General features: G+C 41.5%; 1 protein-coding gene across 1 annotated transcript in view; it reads right to left on the reverse strand.

The window, feature by feature from the left end:
* Positions 1–385: 385 nt before the first annotated feature.
* Positions 386–22,238, reverse strand: part of CPS1 (carbamoyl-phosphate synthase 1) — a 97,852-nt gene continuing 75,999 nt past the window's right edge. The window contains exons 27-38 of the mRNA XM_064718040.1: positions 22,047–22,114; positions 19,930–20,005; positions 18,028–18,105; positions 16,606–16,713; positions 15,360–15,449; positions 13,908–14,078; positions 11,275–11,349; positions 8,401–8,499; positions 3,751–3,810; positions 2,771–2,883; positions 2,031–2,160; positions 386–785 (exon numbers count right to left, since the gene is read on the reverse strand). Of these exons, the coding sequence (XP_064574110.1) occupies positions 687–785; positions 2,031–2,160; positions 2,771–2,883; positions 3,751–3,810; positions 8,401–8,499; positions 11,275–11,349; positions 13,908–14,078; positions 15,360–15,449; positions 16,606–16,713; positions 18,028–18,105; positions 19,930–20,005; positions 22,047–22,114 (1,167 nt within the window). The 3' untranslated portion in view covers positions 386–686. The remainder of the gene's footprint in view (positions 786–2,030; positions 2,161–2,770; positions 2,884–3,750; positions 3,811–8,400; positions 8,500–11,274; positions 11,350–13,907; positions 14,079–15,359; positions 15,450–16,605; positions 16,714–18,027; positions 18,106–19,929; positions 20,006–22,046; positions 22,115–22,238) is intronic.

Below are 22,238 nucleotides of genomic sequence, written 5' to 3' on the forward strand. Positions count from 1 at the left end.
CAAGTATCGGAGAAGTTGTCCAGCCTTGGATGCTCCCAGCTCCTGGGTGTGCTGTGTGCATCCTGCAGGCCAAGCATGACAGATACATGCTCCTCAGCTGCTCCAGGTTTAGAGAAGGCCCTGCATGTGCTGCAGGACACAGAGCTGCTCTGCAGACAGCCAAGGAAAACACACCTCCACATGCTACAGCAGGGATCTGCTCCACACACAGCAGCTGAAGGTGCTGCCAGAGCTGAAAAGGTGGAATGGAAATGAAAGGGTCATTGAACTGGGAGGGGGTAAAGCACTGCAACACTTTCACTTCATTTTCAAAGGATTTGATTTTAATGCCCACAATCACGGCACAAAGTGTTGGACAGCAACATGTGGGAAGTCTTTGGGGAGTTCTCCCCTTTTGAAGGCAGAAACAAGTCTGAGAAAGAGTCTTTATGATACAGGGAGAGCCACCTGAATTCACAATATTGAATGAGAATGTAAAAAACAGTAATGATAATAGCCTGAAGGACTGAGCAGAACTTTGGAACAATTCTAGGACACACACATGCAGCCTTTTTCTCCCATCAAATCTGCAGGCTGAAAAAGACCAAACAAAAGCAAAATAGATGGAAAGATGGTTAGGTGGATGATCTGAAATCTACTCTCTTTTGAGGCACCAGAAGCAGTAAGATTGCAGGCTGGAGAGAGTTCTATGCAGTGTTCCCTTTGTCAGTCTGTCTGTAGTGGAAGAGACTCCTGGAGTCCAATTTTCCAGAGGATTTGAGAGCTTCAGCAAAAAGCTTTGTCACCTGTCAATACAAAGCAGAGGAGGAGTGAGCATTGCAAAGGCTGCATGACAGAGCAGGCTCCACACTTCTGCTCTGCCACCCTGAAACTTCCTGGTGCAGCTCCAGTCCTCGACTTCATCCAAATCAATACCAATTTCAAGGTGGCTGGGCACAGGATATGCTCCAGCCTCTGGAGCCTGTGTGTCCAGCTGCAGAGATGCAGATGTGCCCAGGCGTCCTTTGCAAGACAGCTCTGTCCTATGAGAGCTGTTGTTTACAGCCCAAATGTAAAGAGAACCAGGCTTGTTTTCCTCTCTCAAACTCAGAGATTAAGACTCTACAATCCAAACAGTTCAGTGAAAGGCATCAAGCAGGTGTGGTAATAAATTTTGGCTGGGGACCCTTGTTGTGGTAGTCAGAAGGTGTTTTGCTAGTAGGCAATGATGCATCTTCAATTCCCCATTCCTGCTAACCATGCCTGGACATCATCCTGTGAACCTTCAGCTTGTCACTCTCCCTGCCTCCACTCATTCCAACCACAGCAGAAGCTTTTGAACAGCTGGACACCAGCTCAAGGCACTGGGCTCCATGTCAGTGGCCACCAAAATCAGTGAAAGTTTGGCTGCTGTGCTTAATGAGAACCAGATGAGGCTCTTTTGTGTCAAAGCCCCTTGCAAAGGAAGGCAAGGTGCTGCTGGCAGCAGGAGTCCCACCTTGCATTCCCTAATATTTATTCCCTATCAGTGTGTGAAGAGCTTTGTCAGGAGCTACATAAAACCCACAGGGACTGCCAACTGGGACTGCAACAGGAAAGGCAGCAATTCCACCTGGATGGCTCTTCTGAACTGGACTGCCCCATGGATCACTCAAGAAAGCACAGCTACATCCTGCTGTAAGGTTTAAGGAGCATACCAGGATATTATTTCACTAAAAAGCACTTCCCATGCCTAATTTCAAGAAGTTACATGCAACCCTGTGTGAGATGTTTGCTCTGAAGTGACAATGATGCAGCAACAATGTCAGCTGCACAATGCAGGACTCAGGACTTCAGAATTTGTATTTCTTTGTTGGGTTTTGTTTTACTCAGAGCAATGTCATTTTGTATAGTAGCAAAAGGAAGATATATTTGAACTGTACCATGATTTTCAGATACATTATTTGTCAAAGATAATGAGGGTCCAAACAGACTGGAATTTACAGTCACAAGGGCTTGGAAGCTCTGAAGGTTCTTATGTCTAAGAGGAGAAAGAACAATATGGGAAATACCTTGAAGTTGGTGAGCAGAGCAGTCCCAGTGTCAATAGCCATCCTTCTGATCACATAATTATCATGGAGAAACCTGGTGCTGCTGTTGGGCAGGTTAATCACCAGATCTACCTTCCCATCTCTCAGCAGCCTGAAGAGACAAGGCACAAGACAGTGTGACAGTCTGTCCTTCCTAATAAAAACCTCAAATTAACAGCATAGGCAAGCAGCTAAACAACCCTGAAAAATGTCATTTGAGCTTAGTCTTTGCTCAAGAAACAAGGGAGGAGGGGTTAAGGCACTAAGCTTTATTCAGGATTTTGGATTTATTTCAGTCCTAGTCAGGAATGCAAAGCAATATTCAGCCTTGATACAGCTCAGCACAACTGAGATGTTTATTTAGCCTTTTAATGACAGTCAGTCATGCTTCAGTTAAAGGCATGACTCTCACTCAGGTAAAGGCATGACTGACTGTCATTAAAGGCTAAATATTCAGATTTCATGTATCCTTGTATGCAAATATAGCATGGAGCAATACATGTAAGCCATACTAAACAGGACTGTGCAATGAGATGCTCATTAAGCTGAAACCTCCCTGCTGTGGCATCTCCAGACAGAATCAGATAAACCAAAACTTTTGGATTGAATTCAAAGCCCCATTAAATCCCTACCATTGATCTCAACAGGACCATCAATTTGCCCCTTGCATTTGCTGTCCTGGACTGTAAGCACACATTGGACAAGGTGGGTTGGTCTCTTACCTCCTGACTGAAGGGAGGTTGGGATTCTGGCTCTCCTGTGATGGCCATGCCACAGGATTTGCTGGGATGCCATTAGCATTGAGCCAGGCTGAGGTTGCTTCTGTGGCATAAAGCTGTCCCAGGAAAAGAAGGGATATTTATTATGTACTTCACAACACCAAAACTTTTCATAGAGCTCATCTGGGCCTGACCCAACACATAGCCTTGTTGTCAGAGCTGATTTTGGAGGGCATTTTTCATAACAGGGATGTCCCTCCATATAGAGAGACACACAGAGAACAGAACAACCTTCCCAACTTTCCGTTATCTGTGATTTCCCGATGGATGATAGTCAGTGAATGCTAGCAGCACTTCCAGAAGCAGTGAAGTGGCTTAGGAAAACCTAAATCCCTGTGACTTCCAATAGGGCTTAAGTTCAATCACTTGTATTTTTTTTTTTTGCCATGTTTATTTTCTTTTTAATGCCTAGTGCTAAGTTTTGAAAAGCTGAACTCTCACCAATCTTCTGTGGCTGTGCTGCTTTTCCATAGACATATGGGTGCAAAATACAGAGGAGTTACAAGAGTGATGTAAACACCACAAAGTTCATCTATCTGCAGTCTGTGAGTGTCACTGAAAATGCAGCACTACACAGATATACTCCATACAAAAGGGCTTTCCTTCCTTGTCTCCTGCCATACATGGCATCCCATTGGCATTTTTATTTCTTGGAGAAGCTGGGGGAGCGTATAATGTCATCTTAGCTGCAGAGCCAAGGTGTTTCCTTCCCTCACACCAATATTCTCAATTAAACAAACATGAAAACTTTTAATTGGGTCGTACCCGCTGACTTTATGGATCACTCAGCTAAAAATCCCTCTTGTACACTGAAAACACCCTTTTATTCTCTATCCCCAAAGGAGCTCCAACGTTTCTGTAGCAGGCTGAGGACATGTGAGATTTTGAAAGCTCTCCAGTTTTAACTAAGTGGAGCCACCTACCTTGAAGCCTTTCTCATGCAGCAGTTCTGCTACACTGAGGAACCCGGGGCGGAAGGACTCCTGAAAAAGGACATTTTTTAGATATAGCACCAAAGGTAGGATTTGGAACAGTACATCTTTGGGCAACGTGAAGCTCCTGTCCACTGTGCTAAGAGGCAAATTCCCCTTTCTGTGCTGAGTGTGTGCATGGACAGAAATGTCTACACGTGCATGTACAGCACCATTCCCAAGAAAACTGTCTGGATCCTGAAGCCCAAGTGACTCTGAACTAAGATATATTGTGTTACACCACAGTAAGTGTTCCCATACTAAGTCAGACTGCAACCACTAAAGATTTGCTACTTTATATTAAATATCTGAGCAATTTCCTTCTCAAATACACCAACTAGAGTCTTCTCAGCTGTTAATTAAATATATTTTCAATCATTGCTCAAACATTTGCTTTCTTTTCTGGCAGATGAGATATATGGATGGTTTTGGGCTGCCTGTGAGTGCTCTGTTTGCACACTCACACAAATAAGACCTTGTGCATGTGTGAGTGCACTTCTAAGTGGGAATATGGAAATGGAGTCAGGAGGCTAGGATGCCACATTCCCATAAGGACCTGAATGCTTGACTTACAGCACCTTTGAAAGACTGTTTATAATGCATTTCCAGACTCAACATCATTTAGAAAGGTACAACCACCTCCTGCAGACATCTCCACTTGAACAGGCTGTTTTAGATAACAGGTGAGAGAAAGTATCAGCCTAAGTATCTTGGGGATGTTGAAGGTACAGCAATGCAAATATCACATACAACACATGCCCTTCTCACTCCCAAGGCAAGCCAAACCTTGCTTTTAACCTTAGCCTGCTCTGGTCTCACATACATTTGCAAGTAAGATTATTACAAGCTCCCTTGTTCCTGCTGGAGCTCCTGATAGCTTAACCTTTATGGATGAGAGAGCAATATCCTGAAGGGTCAACAATTTCCTAAGAAGAAAAGAACTAAACAGGGTTTTGTTTTTTTCCTGAGCACTCATTCTGAAAGCCATCTCATTCTGTACATTAGCTGGAAAATATAAATATACAGTGTGACAGGGCTGGCAGCTTCCCAGTCAGAGAGAGTGGTTCTGCCTTCTGGTCAGGGGTGTTGGCTTTCACAACAGTATTATAAACTTCTATCAAACATGTACTGAACACTTGTGACACATAAAACAGCCTCTCTATGAAAAGAAATTACAGCTGTCAGCTTGCATTGGAGCAGCCTCAGATTTACAAGCTGGCTGAAATAACCTGTGTAAGGAAGCATTAGTTACTAAAGGTGAAAAGTACAAGCAGATTTACTTAGTGGAAGGTATTTATTGTAGGAGAATTGCCTTTTTTTTCCTTTATCTGAAAAGTTCCATTTCTTATAACCCCTCATGTTTTCCAGCAAACCTTGCTGTTTGTAAAGAACTACATCCTTAGCTCATTCAATACAGATACATCAGTTCTCACTGAGATCCAGCTCAAAATGAAGCCAACCCATCTCCTGTGAGAATCTTGGATCTGTATCCAAACCCACAGTGGAGGATGCAAAAATTCTGGTGTGTAAGGAACCAAGGTAGAAGGTTACCTTGAAACAACAGACTTGGAGTGCCAGGATTTAAAAATAAAATACTCTATTAATGCTTTCTGCATCTTGTGTGTAAGACAGATGCACTCCATCCCAGAGATATGATTGAATAGCCCAATCAGGAAAGAAAAAAACTAGCTTTTTAACTTTTTTACATAAAATATAAATTATTTAATGGCTGAGTCAGGGTTTCAGCATCACAGATTTCTCCAGACTGTGGGAAGAGATAGGTTATCAGCTGACATTTCATTTGTCTACCATGGAAGTCATACTCCATCTCCCCTGGGAGAGCATCACAGCTCACAGATCCTGGGGATCCCTGCCCTGGGCAGTGTCACTGAGAGCTCTCAGCTGAAGGACAGCCCAGCAGGCTCTCAGTCCCCACCAGCTGCCCAATCTGCCTTGAGCTGAGCCCTGGATGCAAGGAGCACTCCCCTGCCTGAGCTTGGGTGGTAACTGGGCTGTCCCCAGCTCAGCAAGGCACAGGAGGTGACCTCTGGAGCTGCACACCAGCAAGGTGGGTTCCTTGCCTGGGCGCCCTGGGCTCAGTTTGGGCTGCAGATCACAGCAGCACCATTTGATCTTGATTTGCAAAACACCCCAGAAACATTTGCAAGGAAACCAGGATCTCCCTCTGTACTCCTGTTAACTACATGCATTTGACTTTTACCTTCAAGAAGCAGTGTCCTCTAACTTCAACATGATTAATAGCAAAGGTATAAATGTGCAGCATACCAAATCACTGAAATATGAGCCTAGCTGCTTTGGAGAGAAGCAGAATTCAAGACCATTTTGCTTCTTACTTCTCCCTCTGCCATAGATAAAAATCAGGGTAAGGTGCTAGTCATGAAGCAATGAAGCCTTCAAAATTAGGGAGTGCTTTGAGCTCACCATCTACTGCAGGTGAATCACAGCACCTTCCTCAGAGACAACCAGGGGAGCTTGTGTGTGTGCTCTGTGCACCAGAACAGGGTGCACAAACCATCCTGGCATTTGAAAGCACTCAGTGGTGGTCGAGAGAGGCTGTGTTTCCCTGTGAGGACAGCCCAACAATTTTGCCTGTATGAGGCAGGTGGGTTCATGTTTGTGATTGAAATAAAAAGAGTGCTGGTGTTCACAGCCTGCCTGATGCCTCATTCCTTGTGCCTCTTATTTCTGCAGAGAGGGGCTCCCCTTTTTCCAGCCAAATACTCAAAAACCACTTACAGTCTGCATGTCAGTGAAGGGCAACATTTCAACCTTCCCTTTCCACAGGGCTTTATTTCCCTTCTGTTTCAAAGCAGCCCATTGAAAAGTACATAGGTGACAATCTCCAGACTGGGGAGGGGGCAATGCCTGGTTCTCAGAATCAACTTTATACCTCTTGATTTGGAGTTTAACTATAGAAGAAATATGCTGAGATGCAGAGAGATCTTTAAGGGATTGATTTGTTGTTTTTAAGTTTCTTTTGCAAGAAAATAAACTGTAAACCACTCATTAAAAAGACAGAGTCTTATTATTTTTAAAAGGTTTGTGGAGTTGAGCTTTGGGCTTTGTTTTATCTTTTATTTTTCCCTTCTTTTTTTCTTCTTAACACCTTTCTACAAAGAACATTTGGCTCAGTTTAACAGCTACTGACACAGAACTTATAAATGCTTTCTATAGCTAAAATGACTTTCTTTTCTGCCCATTCCCCTTTAGCTGCTATCTGGAAAACACACTTAAACTTTAAACACTGGTCTCTCTCCTTTTTTCTCCTCCTGGCTTTGCCTTTCTCCTTTTTTAAATGCTGTTTTAAAATATGCAGTATATACAGTAGACATACAGTACCAACTGCCCAGAGTTCCATACTGAACTTTTAAACTTTACCTAGGTAGCAAGCAATTTTTCTGCTAATTAGAGGTAACTTAGAGCAACTGTTTCCATCCCCAGATGTGTGTCTATATGTTGATATTTAAGGACTCAGCAGTAATCCTTGTTAGCAGAAGTCACGTTCCTTTCTGGCCACTTTTCACACACTTCCTTCACATCCTCTGCTGGCACAAGCAGCCAAAGACATTTTTCACACCCCAGTTGTCTGACAGGAAAATTCATCTCTTCTATGGTTTTTGTTTTATCAGCTTTATGCAATCATGTAGAGCATCAGCTTATTGCAAGCACAATGTGAAAATGGCAGGACACAACCAGATGGTTTTCTGGGGCCCAAGAATGTTCTAGATGCATTGGAAGGGCATGAACTTTTGAGGAACATCCCAAAGTTTACAAATGTCTCTGATTTCAGCACCTTATGCAGTCAGTAACTATTCCTTGATAAAGAACCAAGACTTTTTTCCTTTTCTGTGTGTTTTCATCCTGAAACACACAACTTCCTTGCTGATCCAGGCCTGTGAAAAGGGCAGGGCTGTTCCTAAGGAAAATCCATCAGGAATTTCTTCATGTAAAGGCTCTTTGCAGAACCCATTGCACTGGAGAGCATTCCCATCATGACATCATTATAATTTTCTGTTACACTGAGCAACTTTCAATGATAGCAGCAAGAGATGAAACCCAAAAATCCAAGCTCAAGTCTAGCATGGAGTCAGGCTCCACATCAGAGAGGCAATCCCTTTAAGGAGGTAGTTCTGACAAAGTGTGGAAACCAGAAATATCACTACTAAAATGTAGCATTGGCTCTTCTTTCCTGGCTCACAAACTTCTGATTTTTCTACCTCCTCAGAGGAATTGCCTCCTGGATGCAGACTCTGCAGGTGCCCTGACTCACTGATACACTAGAGCTTGGATTTTAGGGTTTCATCTCTTGCTGTCATCACTGAAAGTTGCTCTGTGTGACAGAAAAAACTTCTGTAGCTGCCAGGAGACCCTGGTAGTTATAGATAGAGGGAAAACCCTCCAGACCAGCCTTGTTGAATGCAGTGAAGATCTCTCCTGTTTGCTCCTCGCTGTCCCATTGCACTTCAGGATGAAATGCAGAGAAACACATTTGAGCCATAAAGCCACATGAATGGAAACAAGGCAAAAGCTACTGAGCTCCTCTGTGTTGGTCCTTTCTAAGCTTTGATTTTTAGGACTCACCTGGATTCCAATCAAAATTCCTTTCTTAGGAAATGTAAACCCTGTGGCAAGCAGAGCCTTCTGGAAGGCAGAGTACACATCCTCCCCAAAGCATGCAACCTGCAGAAAAGCACAAAGAATGCATGAGGGAAAACCCAAAAACAACCCAAAACACTGCTTTGAAAAGAAACAGGAATGACATTTTCTAAGAGGATCTTCTGTTTCTGTGGGAAGAAGACAGACTGCTTTGCATGGAGCCTGCAGGCATGGGGAACAGAATAAATCAGAAAATCTTTGCAGACAAATCTCATCATTTGAATGAAGCAATAATGAAGGAATAAGCAATGCTTTCATTTCAAACAGCACACTGAGGAGTAACAATTGATTCTGCTAAGTTATTGGGATGCTGTACACAGCCTCTGCTCCAGTGTTTGGGATTGCACTGCAAATTATTTAACATTATGGAAGGCTTAGACACCAGTGAGAGCTGTGCACACAGGCATGCTCCTCTGTGTGCCTGCAAAGCAGGGCAAGGCTGGGCTTGTGCTCTCATGCACTCCTGCCATTGCTTGTGAAGGAAAACCACAGAATATAAAGATGTTTTTCCATTAAAAGTCCACAGATAAACAAAATTCAAGCAAAATTTTAGTATTTATAAGAACAAAGCAATCAGGCCACTGAATAATAATTTAGTTAAAATAAATTATAATTTTAAAGAAACAGTTGAGGAAGAAACCAGTAAGAATCATTTAGCAGCTCTCCAGCACTCAGAACTGGATGTGGAGCTCAGTTGCTGACAGACTATCACATGATAACAATCTTCTGAAAGAGCTCAACTGCATTCCTAACCAAAATTTGGAATTCTGGTGACAAAAAGAGGAATGAATGAGCTTTTGTGAAAGTTTAAAAAGCTAAAAACCAACCAACCTTCACTTTTTCTGGTCAGCTCCACACTTGTGGAAAAACAATCAGAAGCAGAAACTGTCACTGATTTTTCTCTGTGAAATAACGAATCTACCAACAAATACAGATGGGATAAAGGAGCTGATTGAGAATTGCTCTCCCATTTTCCTCTTATGGTCCTTCCCATCTCAGAGTGAGCCCTCACATTCCTGGTCTCACCATGGTGAGCAGAAAATAGTATTACGTAAAAAATAAATTATGATTTGCCAGATCTACTGAAGTAAAAAAAAAAAGAGAACTAAACAAATAAAAATCCCACAAGGGAAGGGATAAAAAAAGTCATGACAATATGAAATATTCTATGTTTTCTATATGTTTCTATGTGTTTGATATTCCTGGGCTTTTCAGGGTGACAGACAGACCGTCCCTTGTAGGCTCCCAGCCTGTCAGGAGAGGTTTATCATTGTGGCATTGTCCACAGCCCCAATACTCAAAGGGACCCCAGCACTGTCTTCCCCTATTGTGGGAACCATGGCTTCCAGCAAAATAAATCTCTGCCAGACAGATGTGACAAATTCAAGCCCAGATCAAGCCATGTGTGTGAAAAATGTCTGTGAGGAATAACTGAGCTTTTTACCCAAAGCAAGTTATTATCCTTACTTCACTATAAGAAAGACTTTCATAACTGTCACACTTTATGGCATTTGTGAATATGGATCTTTCCAACTCATAAAAGTTAATAATCCCTCCTTTATGACCATGGTAATCTCTAACTCTGTATAAAGCCCAGAAAAATAATTCTTGTCCCTAGTCACATTTTTATGCCTTTTTTTTTTGGTGAGGAGGTTGTCTCTATATCCTATTTTGTTCTGAAAATCAGGAAGTCACTTGACTTTTTTCTGCCCATTAACTATACAGAAAGGAAATCTTCTGCAATACTGATTTCCATCACATTATGAAGAGTAAAATAAAGTCATTCTGGAGAGGTGTAGGAGGCCTGAGGCTGTCCTTACTTTGTATCTGGGTACTTTTCCATACTAAAATGGTAAATGTTTCCTTTGGACATACCCAAGCTCACATCCGATGGAGCAGCCCAGGATCTGCCACCTGCCCAGATGGTACAGCAAGTCTGATCAAATTGCTTAAGTCTGATCAAATTTCTTCAGTGTTTAATCACTTTCTAAGAGGGTATTCTGGTCCAGAATAAGTTTTTGCTACTGCACCTTATTCTAGGAGTAACAGAACACATAAAATCTAAAGACTACTTGGGTGTATCTATGGATACCATTGACAGCTCAGCAATAATGAATGAAATCTTTTGTTCTATGTGAGTCAGGTGATATGGATGGAAACCTGTGCCTGTGAGGGTGAGGATGCTGAGCCTGGCCCAGCCCTGTGCCCTCACATCATGCCATAACCACACCAGGAGATGTTCCAGCAGCACCTCACACCCTGGCTACACAAAGAGAGAGTGGGGAAAGCTGCCCAGGCTCATCCTGCCCACAGCCCCTGCAGACACCACATTTTATTGTCCCTTTCTTTCACTTTGTTATCAGGCAACAAGAAAAGACCACACATTATTGCTGTCTTTAAGCAACTGGCACATCCCTTTGACCAGCCACTCATGCCTGGGTTTCTCCACATCACTGCTGTCCACGGGGCTTGGGAGCTGCCACCATTTGTTTTTCAGAAGCTCATGAGTCATAAAACAGCCACCCAGAACCCAAAAATTCTCAGATAAACTCGTTTCAGGCCATCACACCAACCAGGTCCCACTCAGGGAGCTGACATGCAGGTAAACAGGGACATCCAGTGGCTGAAAAACCTGGGTTTTCCAGGACATTGGGGGTTTTGCAGCTAAGAAAGATGTTTTCAATTTTCTGAAGAAGCAACAGATGCCATCATGATTCAGGCAGTAATAAGATCACTTTCAAAGATTCATGATGTTTAAAGTCAACTTAGTTTAAAAAAAAAAGCAAATCTAAAAGATACCTCCCCAGTAGAGGCCATTTCACACCGGAGAATAGGGTCAGCATCTCTCAGCCTGGACCAGGAAAACATTGGGGCCTGGGGAAAGAAAGAATAAAAATTAGATCATTTTAAAAAATATAAAAATTCCAGCTACACTTGGGAGTGACAGAAAGAGACCTGAATTTATCAAAAAAAAAAAGCAGTGGTCAAGGCTGATAAGCAAAGAACTATTTGGTAAAATAATTCCCTCAGCATCTTGATGATGGAGTGGAACAAATGCCCATTTATTCCACCATTAAATCAATCATCCAACTCTGGCATCCTGCTCACATTCCAGTGGTAGATTTTCAATCAGTGGTAGCCCACTATCAGTATGGTTTTAAGGACACATTTTTAAACAAAAAGGTTGTGAAGCGCTTAATTCATGGAACAAGGAGAGATACTATCTGAATCCAGTTGGTTTTCCAGAGAATGCTGTTCTCCATCAAATGTTTCATTTGCAGAAATAAAACTATTCCATAAGAATGCCCTTTTTTGGTGCAAACAAGATAAAAATTTGCAAATTATTTCATATTTCCCCCCTCCTCCATCCAGAAATATCCATTTGTAATTTTTTTTCTCTTTGTATGCTAATATTAAGCCCTCTGATCACTGTTGTTTTATTATTATCATAATCTGAGGACTTAGATCACAGCACTGAGTTCTCTTGTCTCATTTATTCTTAAAATAAGAAACATGGAGGGGACAGGGGAAAGGAAAGTCTCTGTTAAAGAACCAATGACCACATGTAACAAATATTGAACAAATTTCTTACTACCAAGTAATTTTCTGTGGGGCTTCTCCACATCTTAAACTACTAATGACATTCGCATAAAGGCAGCAAGATTTCTGCTTAGAAACAAATTTATTTTAAATTTTGAAGCCATAATTCCGTCCCTGGAGGTCCCCAAGGGTAACAATGAAGATAAAACAGCTGTTGCTTCATGACACCTAACAGTGACCAGTTAAAATGAGACAGGAGAAATTCAAAAGGCTTCTCAAAAAATGTTGTGTGTCTTTGTGACTTTTAGATCAGTTCTGTTTCCACTTTAAATAAAGAGAAAATGTTTACAGTGGCCAACTCAAGCCACTCTCTATATGACATTCAAGATGGATTATATTAATACATTTAATACATGAATTATTATAGTACATTGTCTTCAAAGGTAACAAGTAACCTCCCTAATTTTTATCTGCCATCAACATGAAAATGCATCCTCAGGAGCAGACTCTGGTACTGCAGCTAAACCCTATTTAAAACTCAGATATTCTCTACCCAGGATTTCATCTTGGTCAGGCCCTGATACTTGCACCAGTCTGGAAGCAAACATGGCAAGACAGCATTTCAGTCACTAAAGGTTAAACAGTGGTACTCAAATCCACAAAGGAGCAGCTATGTTGACAAAGAAGAAAAGAGTTTTGTATTTTCTCTCAAGAGCTGCTGAATAAAAAAGGTCCTGTGTCCATGCAAATACTACTAGCAATAAATTGTAAGAGGATAGAAAATATGATGCATGAATAACAACAAACAGGCTAAACTGGGATGTTTTTCAAAGTTTAGCATTTCCAAAGGTGTTAGCAGGTTTTTATATTTGACAAATCCACTCAGGATGCAAGCAGTATAAAAAGCTTTGTAGGGAAGTTTTCAAGAATAAAGCTGGGTATTCTGCTCTGCAGCCAGCATTCCCAGGAGATTCAAAACTCTTGGCTGTTCAGCTAACAACAGTGCAGAAGCCCCAGGTCTAAATAGTAGAAATGTACAAAAATAAATTAGGCTCACAAAAAAAAAAAAAAAAAAAGGAAAAAAATCTCAAGCTTGAATTTTGGATAATGCCTATCTGTGGCATCAAAATAAAATGTAAAGATATATCTATACTGGCTGGCTTGGGACATAAATTTGGCTTGCATTTTAATAGTTCTGAACATTTTATTAGTAGAAAGATGTTAGGTGTTTTCTGCTTCCTCAGTTTTCACTTTATATGGAAGCTATTAGAGCTTGAAAGTTTCTGTATAAACAATTCTCATTATCCTTTGGATTTTCTGCACCGTTTTAGATTTTTTTATTATTACTTTTTTTTTTCTTCCACTAAGCATTCAAAAATATCTACCATCCATTTTATTCTGTGGGGTCCTATACAAGCTTAGCAATTATGGAAAGTAAAACCTTGGCCTTACTGAAACCAAAGGATGCAAGACTTCCACCCCTATTTTAACCAGCGGTGTATATAAAGGAGATGATGTGGATTTGACAGCCCATGACCCAGAACGTGGAGAAAAAATGTGGGGGGCATCCACAACACAAAGTTGTGCATGTCCACATGTGTATTATATAGTGTTATGAAGTAGCCTCAACTTCAACTCTGCAGTTCATAAACAGGATTCAGAGTAGGTTAGATGCAAAAAATAAAGAAAGAATTGGTTTCATTGGATAATTTCCCTCTGAATTTTTTCTAAAGTTTCCAAACAGATAACCTTGACAGAAACTACAAAAGGTCAATTTGACCTCTGGCAAATGAGTAAATTGTTCTCTCTGAGTATTAGAGTACTAATTGTATATTAATGTGCTACGTGCTGGCTCTATAGTGGGGTTCCTGTGGTTCTTTTGGAAACCATACCTTAATCCCCACATATCTGGATGGGAAAATGGGATGTTCCATTGTGGGGAGGGATGACTCATTGACCTGTTTCCCAATCATCACTTTAGTGGCCACATCAATGAAGTCCACCCCCAGAGTCTTGGACACAAAGGGGAAGGAGCGTGAGGCCCTCAGGTTGCACTCTATCACCTGGTGGGATCAAAAAAAGAGAAACAGCAGGGTCAGGCACTTTGCAGGGAAAAAATACATAGATTCACATTTTTTGAAAGCAGCCCTGAGTCCTCTTGGCAGACATATTCTTCAGACTGTCAAATAGGAAACACAGAGATTGGGATTATTATTAAAACAGGGAAGAGGGGTGGGGAATGGCCAGCCTGAGACACAAGCAGCTGAGATCCATCTCTATTTGTCTGAATATCAGAGCTGAGGGGAGCCAGACTTCACAGGAACACATGCACAGGCATTAGGAACAACCTCCAGAAGTCCAACCTGCTCTTTTCCCATGGTGATGGCACTTCCTGAATGTCAGGACTGTCCTTGCTGACCTCCCCCACCCACATGTGGCAGTCATTCAGCCAGGCAGGGAAATACCAAAGAAGTTTTTTTCTTGGAGCTCCAGAGCAGAAGAGAAATTGCTGGAAGTGAGAATGGAGTGAAAGGGGGTGAGAATAGTGAAGGTACAAATGAAAAGCAGGGGCTGTACAAAGATAGGCACCACTGTGGGAAAGCAAGGAAGGAAAAACTCTGCTCTCTCCCTCTGGAGAGTTTCTGAATGACCACGTGCGAAACAGAGAAAAGGTGAAGAACAGTAAGTACATTTTACTCAAGTCATAGCCCAAACAGGAATTTTCAGCAATAATGCATCTCTTCTGTTTCCTGTCAGTTTTTCTTCCTGTCCACTGTATCCTCAGTCATGCTCTGTTCACATTCCTCTGATCTCCTTCCATTAGCAACAAAAAGCTAACTGTTACCCAGAAAAGGTCAGACACTGCTGGACTTCTGCTGCTAATAGCTACTAGGAATATTCAGATAACCTTCCTGAAAGCTTATAGTAAAGGTTTAAACACTTACATTGCCTTGCTTTCTTTTCAATCCCTTTGAAGGCTTAATTCAACATCAAAACAGTTAAATCGGAGAGAAAATATTGGAGATCTAAAAGCCATGCTACCCAGTACATGGGATGAGGTGCAGTGCTGCCCATCCTATTCCAAACTGACAATTTTGGGAAGGACAGCAGCCCAGAGTGAAACAAAGCTGACAAGCAAAGCAAGCAGACTCTGTTCAGCCTCAGTGTGAAGGCAGGGGAGGATGCTCTCTGCCACACAGGCAGGGAGAGCTGTGTGACCGAGGGTGGCACCAGCCCACACCCTCTGCCAGGGCAGGTTTGGTGTCACTGCCACCATAGCCGAGATTTAGAACCCACAGGGCTCAGCACAGCACAGACCCTGACACACTCACAGCAGCTCTTACCAGCACTTTGCTGCCTTGCACCAAAAACTGGATATTGAATGGACCAGAGATGGCAAAAGCCTTTGCAATCTTTTTTGTAGCTGCTTTCACCTGTTAAAAAACCAAATTTAGAAAGTGTTAATTATTTATTCTATATACACACATTAAGTTCCACAAAATAGAGAGCATCATGGCAATAAATCACTACACTTGTGGATTTCTTTAAACATCATCTCTCTCTGCCTTGTTTTTTTTCTCTATACCCACGTTTTGGCAATAGCACTATTTCAGAAGCAAACATGTTTAATTTCCCTAGTAACCCAGAGCCTGAAGTGTATTTGAGGGCAGAAGTAAAAATCAGGTTTTTTGTGTGTGTGAGAAAGCAGAGGGGAGAAGGAGAAAAACAAAGAATGAAAGCCTTGCCCTGTAGTAATTCCTACACTGGAGTCTTTATACCTTTCTTGGTGACATAATGAATAATGGTTTGTTATTTGAGAATAACTAATCAGATTTGTGAGTGTCCTGAAAGTCTTTCCCCAACATGCCTGTGCCACCACAGATCAGTGGGAGGTGGATGAGCAGGAATACTCTGGAACAAACTGGGAGGAAAGCCTTATTTCCCAGGTGTGTCAGTACAAGGGTTTGAATAGCTTTGCTCCAGGAGATGGCTATTTTCAGAAACAAGACTTCGGACATTCTTAGAAACAGAGCTGGAGCACAGATCATTGCATGACAGCTTTTGCTGGCTTCCAAGCAAACCCCTAACAGGAAGACATAAAGGAGCATGGCACATTTCATTCTAAAAATGCATCTTAACAACTAATTCTGTATCACAAGGTTTATTCTTGAAAGGGGAAAAAGTCAAGATTAGGTGAGCTTCATTCATCCTGATACTATTTTTAGAAAAGCAGGCAGCTAGAAAGTCATACATCTGACATAATCATTTAAGTATTGTGGGAGAAAAGGAAGGGGAAAGAGAACCATGGCTTATGTATGAATTAGACAATAATCTACTGCTAGAGAAGTTGGTTCTAAACCAAGGAAATAAAAAAATCCCATGGGTCTAAAAGTGTGCACTGTTTAAATTACTGAGATACAGTTCAGATAATCAAGCCAATCACAGGGACACTCTGACATCCTTCACTTGCACATAGTACACGGGCCTTAAAAAAATCATTGCCAGTTTGATTTCTCCACTGGTGGTGCAGGGAAAGCAGAGTCAAACCCTCATTTCCTTTTCTCTTTTCAGTGCTGGAGCAACACACACCTTCTCCAAGGCTTCCTGGCTGATGCTCTGTGTGGGGAACATGAGGGTGGCATCTCCTGAGTGAACCCCTGCGTCCTCCACGTGCTCTGAAACAGCGTGGGCAATGACCTGCACACAGCAAGGAGAGAGAGCACTCACTGGTGGTCACATTCACAGTATCTGAAAAATCCCTTCACCCAGGATTTTTCTCCTGGGAAGCTGAGAAGCCTCAGAGAAAAGGAAAACAATAATTATCTCATTTGCTTCTCCTGTGTTGTGCTCATGTGGAATGTGTTCTTTGGCCAATCAGTGTCAGGACTCTTTCCAGAGTCACGAGTTTTCATTATTATCCTTTTAGCATTCTGTAAGTATCCTTTCTGTATTGTTTAGTACACTATTCTTTAATATAATATAGTATCATAAAATAATAAATTAGCCTTCTGAGAACATGGAGTCAGATTCACATTCCTGCCTTTATCAGGGCACTCCACAAATAAAATAATTGGTCACTTCACCCTCTCAGAAACTGCTCCTTCCTCTCCAGCACAGCCCAGCCTCCTGATCAGAACTGTAGCTGAAAAAGGATACAGGTGGAAGGGGAACAAAAAGTGAATTTCCCAAAATTTTGGAGAGAATATGCCTGAAGCAGACACTGGGCATAGGAACGAGGAGACCACATCAGTGTCTTTGCTATCATGGTTAAGCAAATCATGAATATGTTAAAAACTACCACAGCCTGGAAATCCTGGAGCTTCCTTCCTCTCTCTAACACATGTGGGCTCAGAAGGAAAAAGCTAAGGAGGCTTTAAGCCAGTTTTTTAAGTTTTGCTTGCCAAAACACAAAGAACAAGCATGAACTGACATGACTGGTATATAATTTTATCCCCCCTCTTTTGTGGTGTTTTAAGCAAACAGAGGAAATCCAGGCCTAAGGATTTAAATTGAATTAACTGCATCAAGGCATAAAACCTCAATACCAAAAAAGTGATTGTGTCTGCTGGTTTAAAATTAAAATTGAAAAAAATATTATTTCTATTAATTGTGAATTCTGTGGGGGTTTTGCCTTTGCTGAGTAATGAAAGGCAAGACAAAATTGAAAAAAAAAAAAGGAATAACTCTGGTAATTCCATAACCCATGATAAAGTTCTGAAGAAAGTAATTTCTGAAGGTAGTGATTTGCAAATCTGGTAAAAATTATATTCAAAAGGATTCATTTACATGGATAAGCAATGCTTAAAAAAAATAACTGGTTAGGTGTATACAATCAGAGAGGTGGAGCTTTTCAAGCACAACAGTTTTGAGCCTAAGATGAATTCTTCTTGTTTCTTTACTCTCCTCAGCATGAATCCATGGCTCTGTAGTAAATCATTCAAATTATACATTTCTGCAGATCTCAGATCCTGAAAAAACAGGTTTAATATTAAAGAAAAGCAAAGTACTTACTCTTCCTGCCTTGGCTACAGCATCCATTTCCACCTCACGGGCATCTTCAATAAATTTAGTGAGAACCACAGGGTAATCCTGCCATCAAGACAAGAAAAAATTAGAAAGTTTTTGTAAGAGAGTATTTGTAGACAACCTAGGACCCTCTGAAGCAAAAAACCAGAAGAACAATCTATTAATATCTTCACTCACACAGATAAGTGAAGTTTTAAAGATATAGCTGGGGAAACTTGGTACAATTTCCCCAAAACCACTGATGCAAAAAAGGTTGAGCTCTCCATAACAACACCAGGACAGGGAAAATTGGGGCAAAACCACAGAGGTTATGGCACAAAGAAGATAGCAAGAAACTCATGGATGACCTCTAATCCCATCTCCTAAAGACAGCCCTTAACTCCAAGGTCTTCAATTCTTCCTTGGTCTGAGCCCCCAGTCACCTCACTGCACATGGTGTTTCACAGAGGAACTGGTCCTTGCCATTCTCAATGACTTTCTAGAGTGGTTGGTTGCTATTTTTGAGTCATATTTTATGCAACTGATCCATTCCTTTTTAATTTCTCTGCCTGGTTTCCTAAGTCTCCCAAGGAGAGGTTGTCACTGATTATAGCTGGCCAGGGACAACCTGGCCTTGACCCTCACTACCTTCCCTGGTAGTTGTTTCCCTTCCTCCTCTTCCTGCCTGTCTCTGGGATGCTAGCACACACCTCCACACTCCTCTAATACCTTCTCCTTCCAGACACTTGCTCCAAAAAAAAAATCTCTAATCTGCATTCTTCCTGGCCAGCTTTGTGTCTCAACATTTCACCTGTCCCAGCCACTATTAACTGCCTATTATTTATTAGAGAATAAAATGAAATAAATGACAGTTTGTGCATGTTTTAAAGGCTCCTCTTGAAAAAATACCAAGCAACTCCAGAAGTTACAAGACACAATTCCTTCCATTTATCAGTGCAAGGGTAAATTCACAGGCAAGGACAATGCTGAAGCCTACACTGTTTCATAAATTTAGTGGCTTATGTCCTGTTCCTTTCTGTCTTGCTGCAGTTTTTCACCTGAAGATTTTATATGTGCACACAACCTTGTTTACTTCAATCTGTCTGAACCTGCATTAGAAGTTTTGAACATTATTGACAACATAAATGCCATAACGGCACAACACTGAAACAGCAAAGCCATTAAAACAACAGAACAAGAACAAGTCAGGGCCTTTACCTGGAGGAGTTCTTCAGGGGGAAGCAGAACTAGGTAAGGCTTTGGACAGAAAAACTGAGCCTATGTCCCACAAAGGAACAAGAACTAATCAGGGCCTTTACCTGGAGGAGTTCTGCTGGACCAAGCAGAACTAGGTAAGGCTTTGGAACCAGAAAAACCACGTCCCACAAAGGATGCTCATTTATTTTTAATTACTTTCTTTTTTAGCAGTGTTTATGGTGCCACAGCCCTGTTCTGAACAGTGACCATTAAAAAAAAAAAAAAAAAGAAAAAAATCTTCAGAAGAGATGCCAAGATGAAGTATTTAGTTGTTCAAAGAAGCCAGACAAAACAATTGAGAAAATTAAGTGAAAGATGCTCCAATTTCTATGCAGGTTGGCATAACCTACCACTGGCAAGCCTGGAAGGGTCCCAGCTCACAGGACTACATCCATTTACATAATTAACTGGTCAGAAATGTACATGCAGGTAAAACAGCTCTTCCTGCTCCATGCAGGCATCCTGGTGGGGTCAGTAAGGGTATTTGGTAATATCTGTTGGGGAACAAACTAAGGAGTCAAACTGTCTCCTCCCCAGGCAAAGAAGGGAAAGAGTGAGAAAGACACAATAAGGAAACAAAGAGAAAGAAACAAAAGTGGAGATGAAAGAAATAAAGGGAACACAAAAGGAACTGACAGCACAAGGAGGTACCTGAGAGACTCTGGTGGCTTCTGCTAAGAACTTCTTCATTTCCTCTTCAGTGAATACTACATTCATTGCAGACCCACTGTGAGAACAGGAAAGAAGAGTGTCACTGCCATATTTTCTGAAAAATCCCTTTGCCAGGATTTCTTCTACTGGGAACTTGAGAAGCCTCAGAGAAAAACGTAAATAACAACTATCTGATTGCTGCTCCTGTGTTTGGCTGCTTTGGAATGTGGTCTGGACATTGTTTACCAACAGGTGCATGTTTGATTGGTTTAATGTGAAATGTTTTTACTTCATGACCAATCACCATCAACTGTGTCAGACTCTGAGGAGTCAGTCATGAGTCTTTAGTATTCATTCTTGTTAAACCTTCTGTAAGGATCCTTTCTCTTTCTTTAGTATAGTTTTAATATGGCATTCTTTAATACAATATAAGTACATAAAATAATAAATCAGCCTTCTGAGAACATGGAGTCAGATTCCTCATCTCTCACCTTGTCCCAGGGAGAACATGGGTCCAGAGTATGTGATTCAAGTCCTTTTTAAAGACAAGAATCTTATTAAAAAAAAAAAAAAGATGTTACATTTCCCATTTCTACCTCTGATGCCCAGCTTTCCCTTTGCTTTGTTGGGCAAGTCCACAGAGGCTGTGGGGAAAAGTGGAAGAAGGATCTATGGCACAAATCAGTCACTTTATCCTAAGGTAAATAGACACAGGTACCTAGGTGATTCTATTTACCTCTCGGGCTGATGTAAATCAATGGAGTTCAATAAATCCATGAACTTGTGTCAATAGTACCATTGAGGATGTGAGCTGGTGTACACAGTACCTAACTGCTGGGGAAAGGCATTCAGTTTTCCAAGGGAACTGGCCAACATTAAAGGTCATATCTGCTCAGAGAATGAAGAAATCCAGTTGTGGACTGCTGCTGCTCTGCAGACAGAGGCCAGGCAGAGGACTGTCCTAGGGCTTTTCTCACTCTTGTTCCTCAAGTTTTACACCCTCCAGTTTCATCTTTCTCCCTGGAGTCCCCCTAGCCTGCACTAACACACATTAGCAAATACTTAACACAGAAAGGGCCTATAATGGCTTTAATACAGATGGAAACAACAGGCTAAAAGAAATGTTCCTTAATATCTGCAGAATTACATCAGGAGCAGTTGTTACCTTATACTTAACTATACTCAAGTTTACCCCTGACAGGAGAGCTGTTTTCTAACTGATTGAAACCCTACTGCAAGTCTGAGATACCAGATAGAAAAGTCGCATTCAGGAGTTGCTTCTAAAGGATATTTCCTTCAGGGCTGAAGAAACCCTTCTCCTTTTCTTCTTTTTAAATAAAAATTGTGCTTGTCCCCAGCCTCAAGCACTGATATTGAGCTTCTTCATTTTGATATGTGTGTCTTTCATATGAAAAGGATCCTGTCTCCAATTTATTTTCACTTGTAAACTGTGCCCAGCAAACTGCTCTCTGTGCTGAGTCACCCAGCTATGAAGAAACTTCTCAGAGAGAAGAGCAATCATTCAGAACTTGTGAGTTTGCTGTGTGCATGTGCTGGTGTAACTTCCTCAAAAAGTCTGGCTGGCTGCTGGAAATGAGGGACTCTGTACAATGTCTGTTTAATGAGAAGCAGCTGCCACAGTGGAGGGACATAAAACATGCCTGTAAGCAGAGAAGCCTGGCAAATAAGAAGCTGAACTCAAAAGATGCACTGTCATTTTCTGAAAACAGATGCCCATCTCAATAAACAGCCTCAGCAGGTTCCCTTCTCCTTTTCCTGGTGGAAAACAATCTTCTGACTTAATTGTAAAGGTAACAATCTCAGGAACCTGAATGAATATCCCAGATGGTTTGTGGGTTTGGCCTTGAGATATGCAAGAGGTAATACAGCTGAACAGAGATTTTTATTATTATGTTCTACCTCTGATCTGTGCCTGATGGACTTCAGGGCTCCACTGGCTTTATTAATTGGTTGGAGCAGGTGTCTCATGGCAGCTTGATGCCACTTACACCTAGCACAGAGTTTCCCACACATCCCCTGAGGTTGTTCTGCCTTTTCTTAGAGAGGTTTTTGGAGTTCACACCCCACATTGTTGAGCTCTGACAGCTGAACTTTACCTCAGAACATAGGAGGGCCTCAGCAAGCATGGATAACTCACAGACCTTGCAAATTCAACTGCATCTCTCTAAAGAAAGGGAGGAAAAACATGCTGTGAACAAGAACATATTTTAAAGTAATTCTAAAATTCCAATTCTAACTGCATTTACACTTTACTAACAATTAAGATGAGGAATACGAAGCTGGAGATG

Source organism: Zonotrichia leucophrys, chromosome 7, assembly GCF_028769735.1.
Source record: "Zonotrichia leucophrys gambelii isolate GWCS_2022_RI chromosome 7, RI_Zleu_2.0, whole genome shotgun sequence".
Classification (NCBI taxonomy): domain Eukaryota; kingdom Metazoa; phylum Chordata; class Aves; order Passeriformes; family Passerellidae; genus Zonotrichia; species Zonotrichia leucophrys.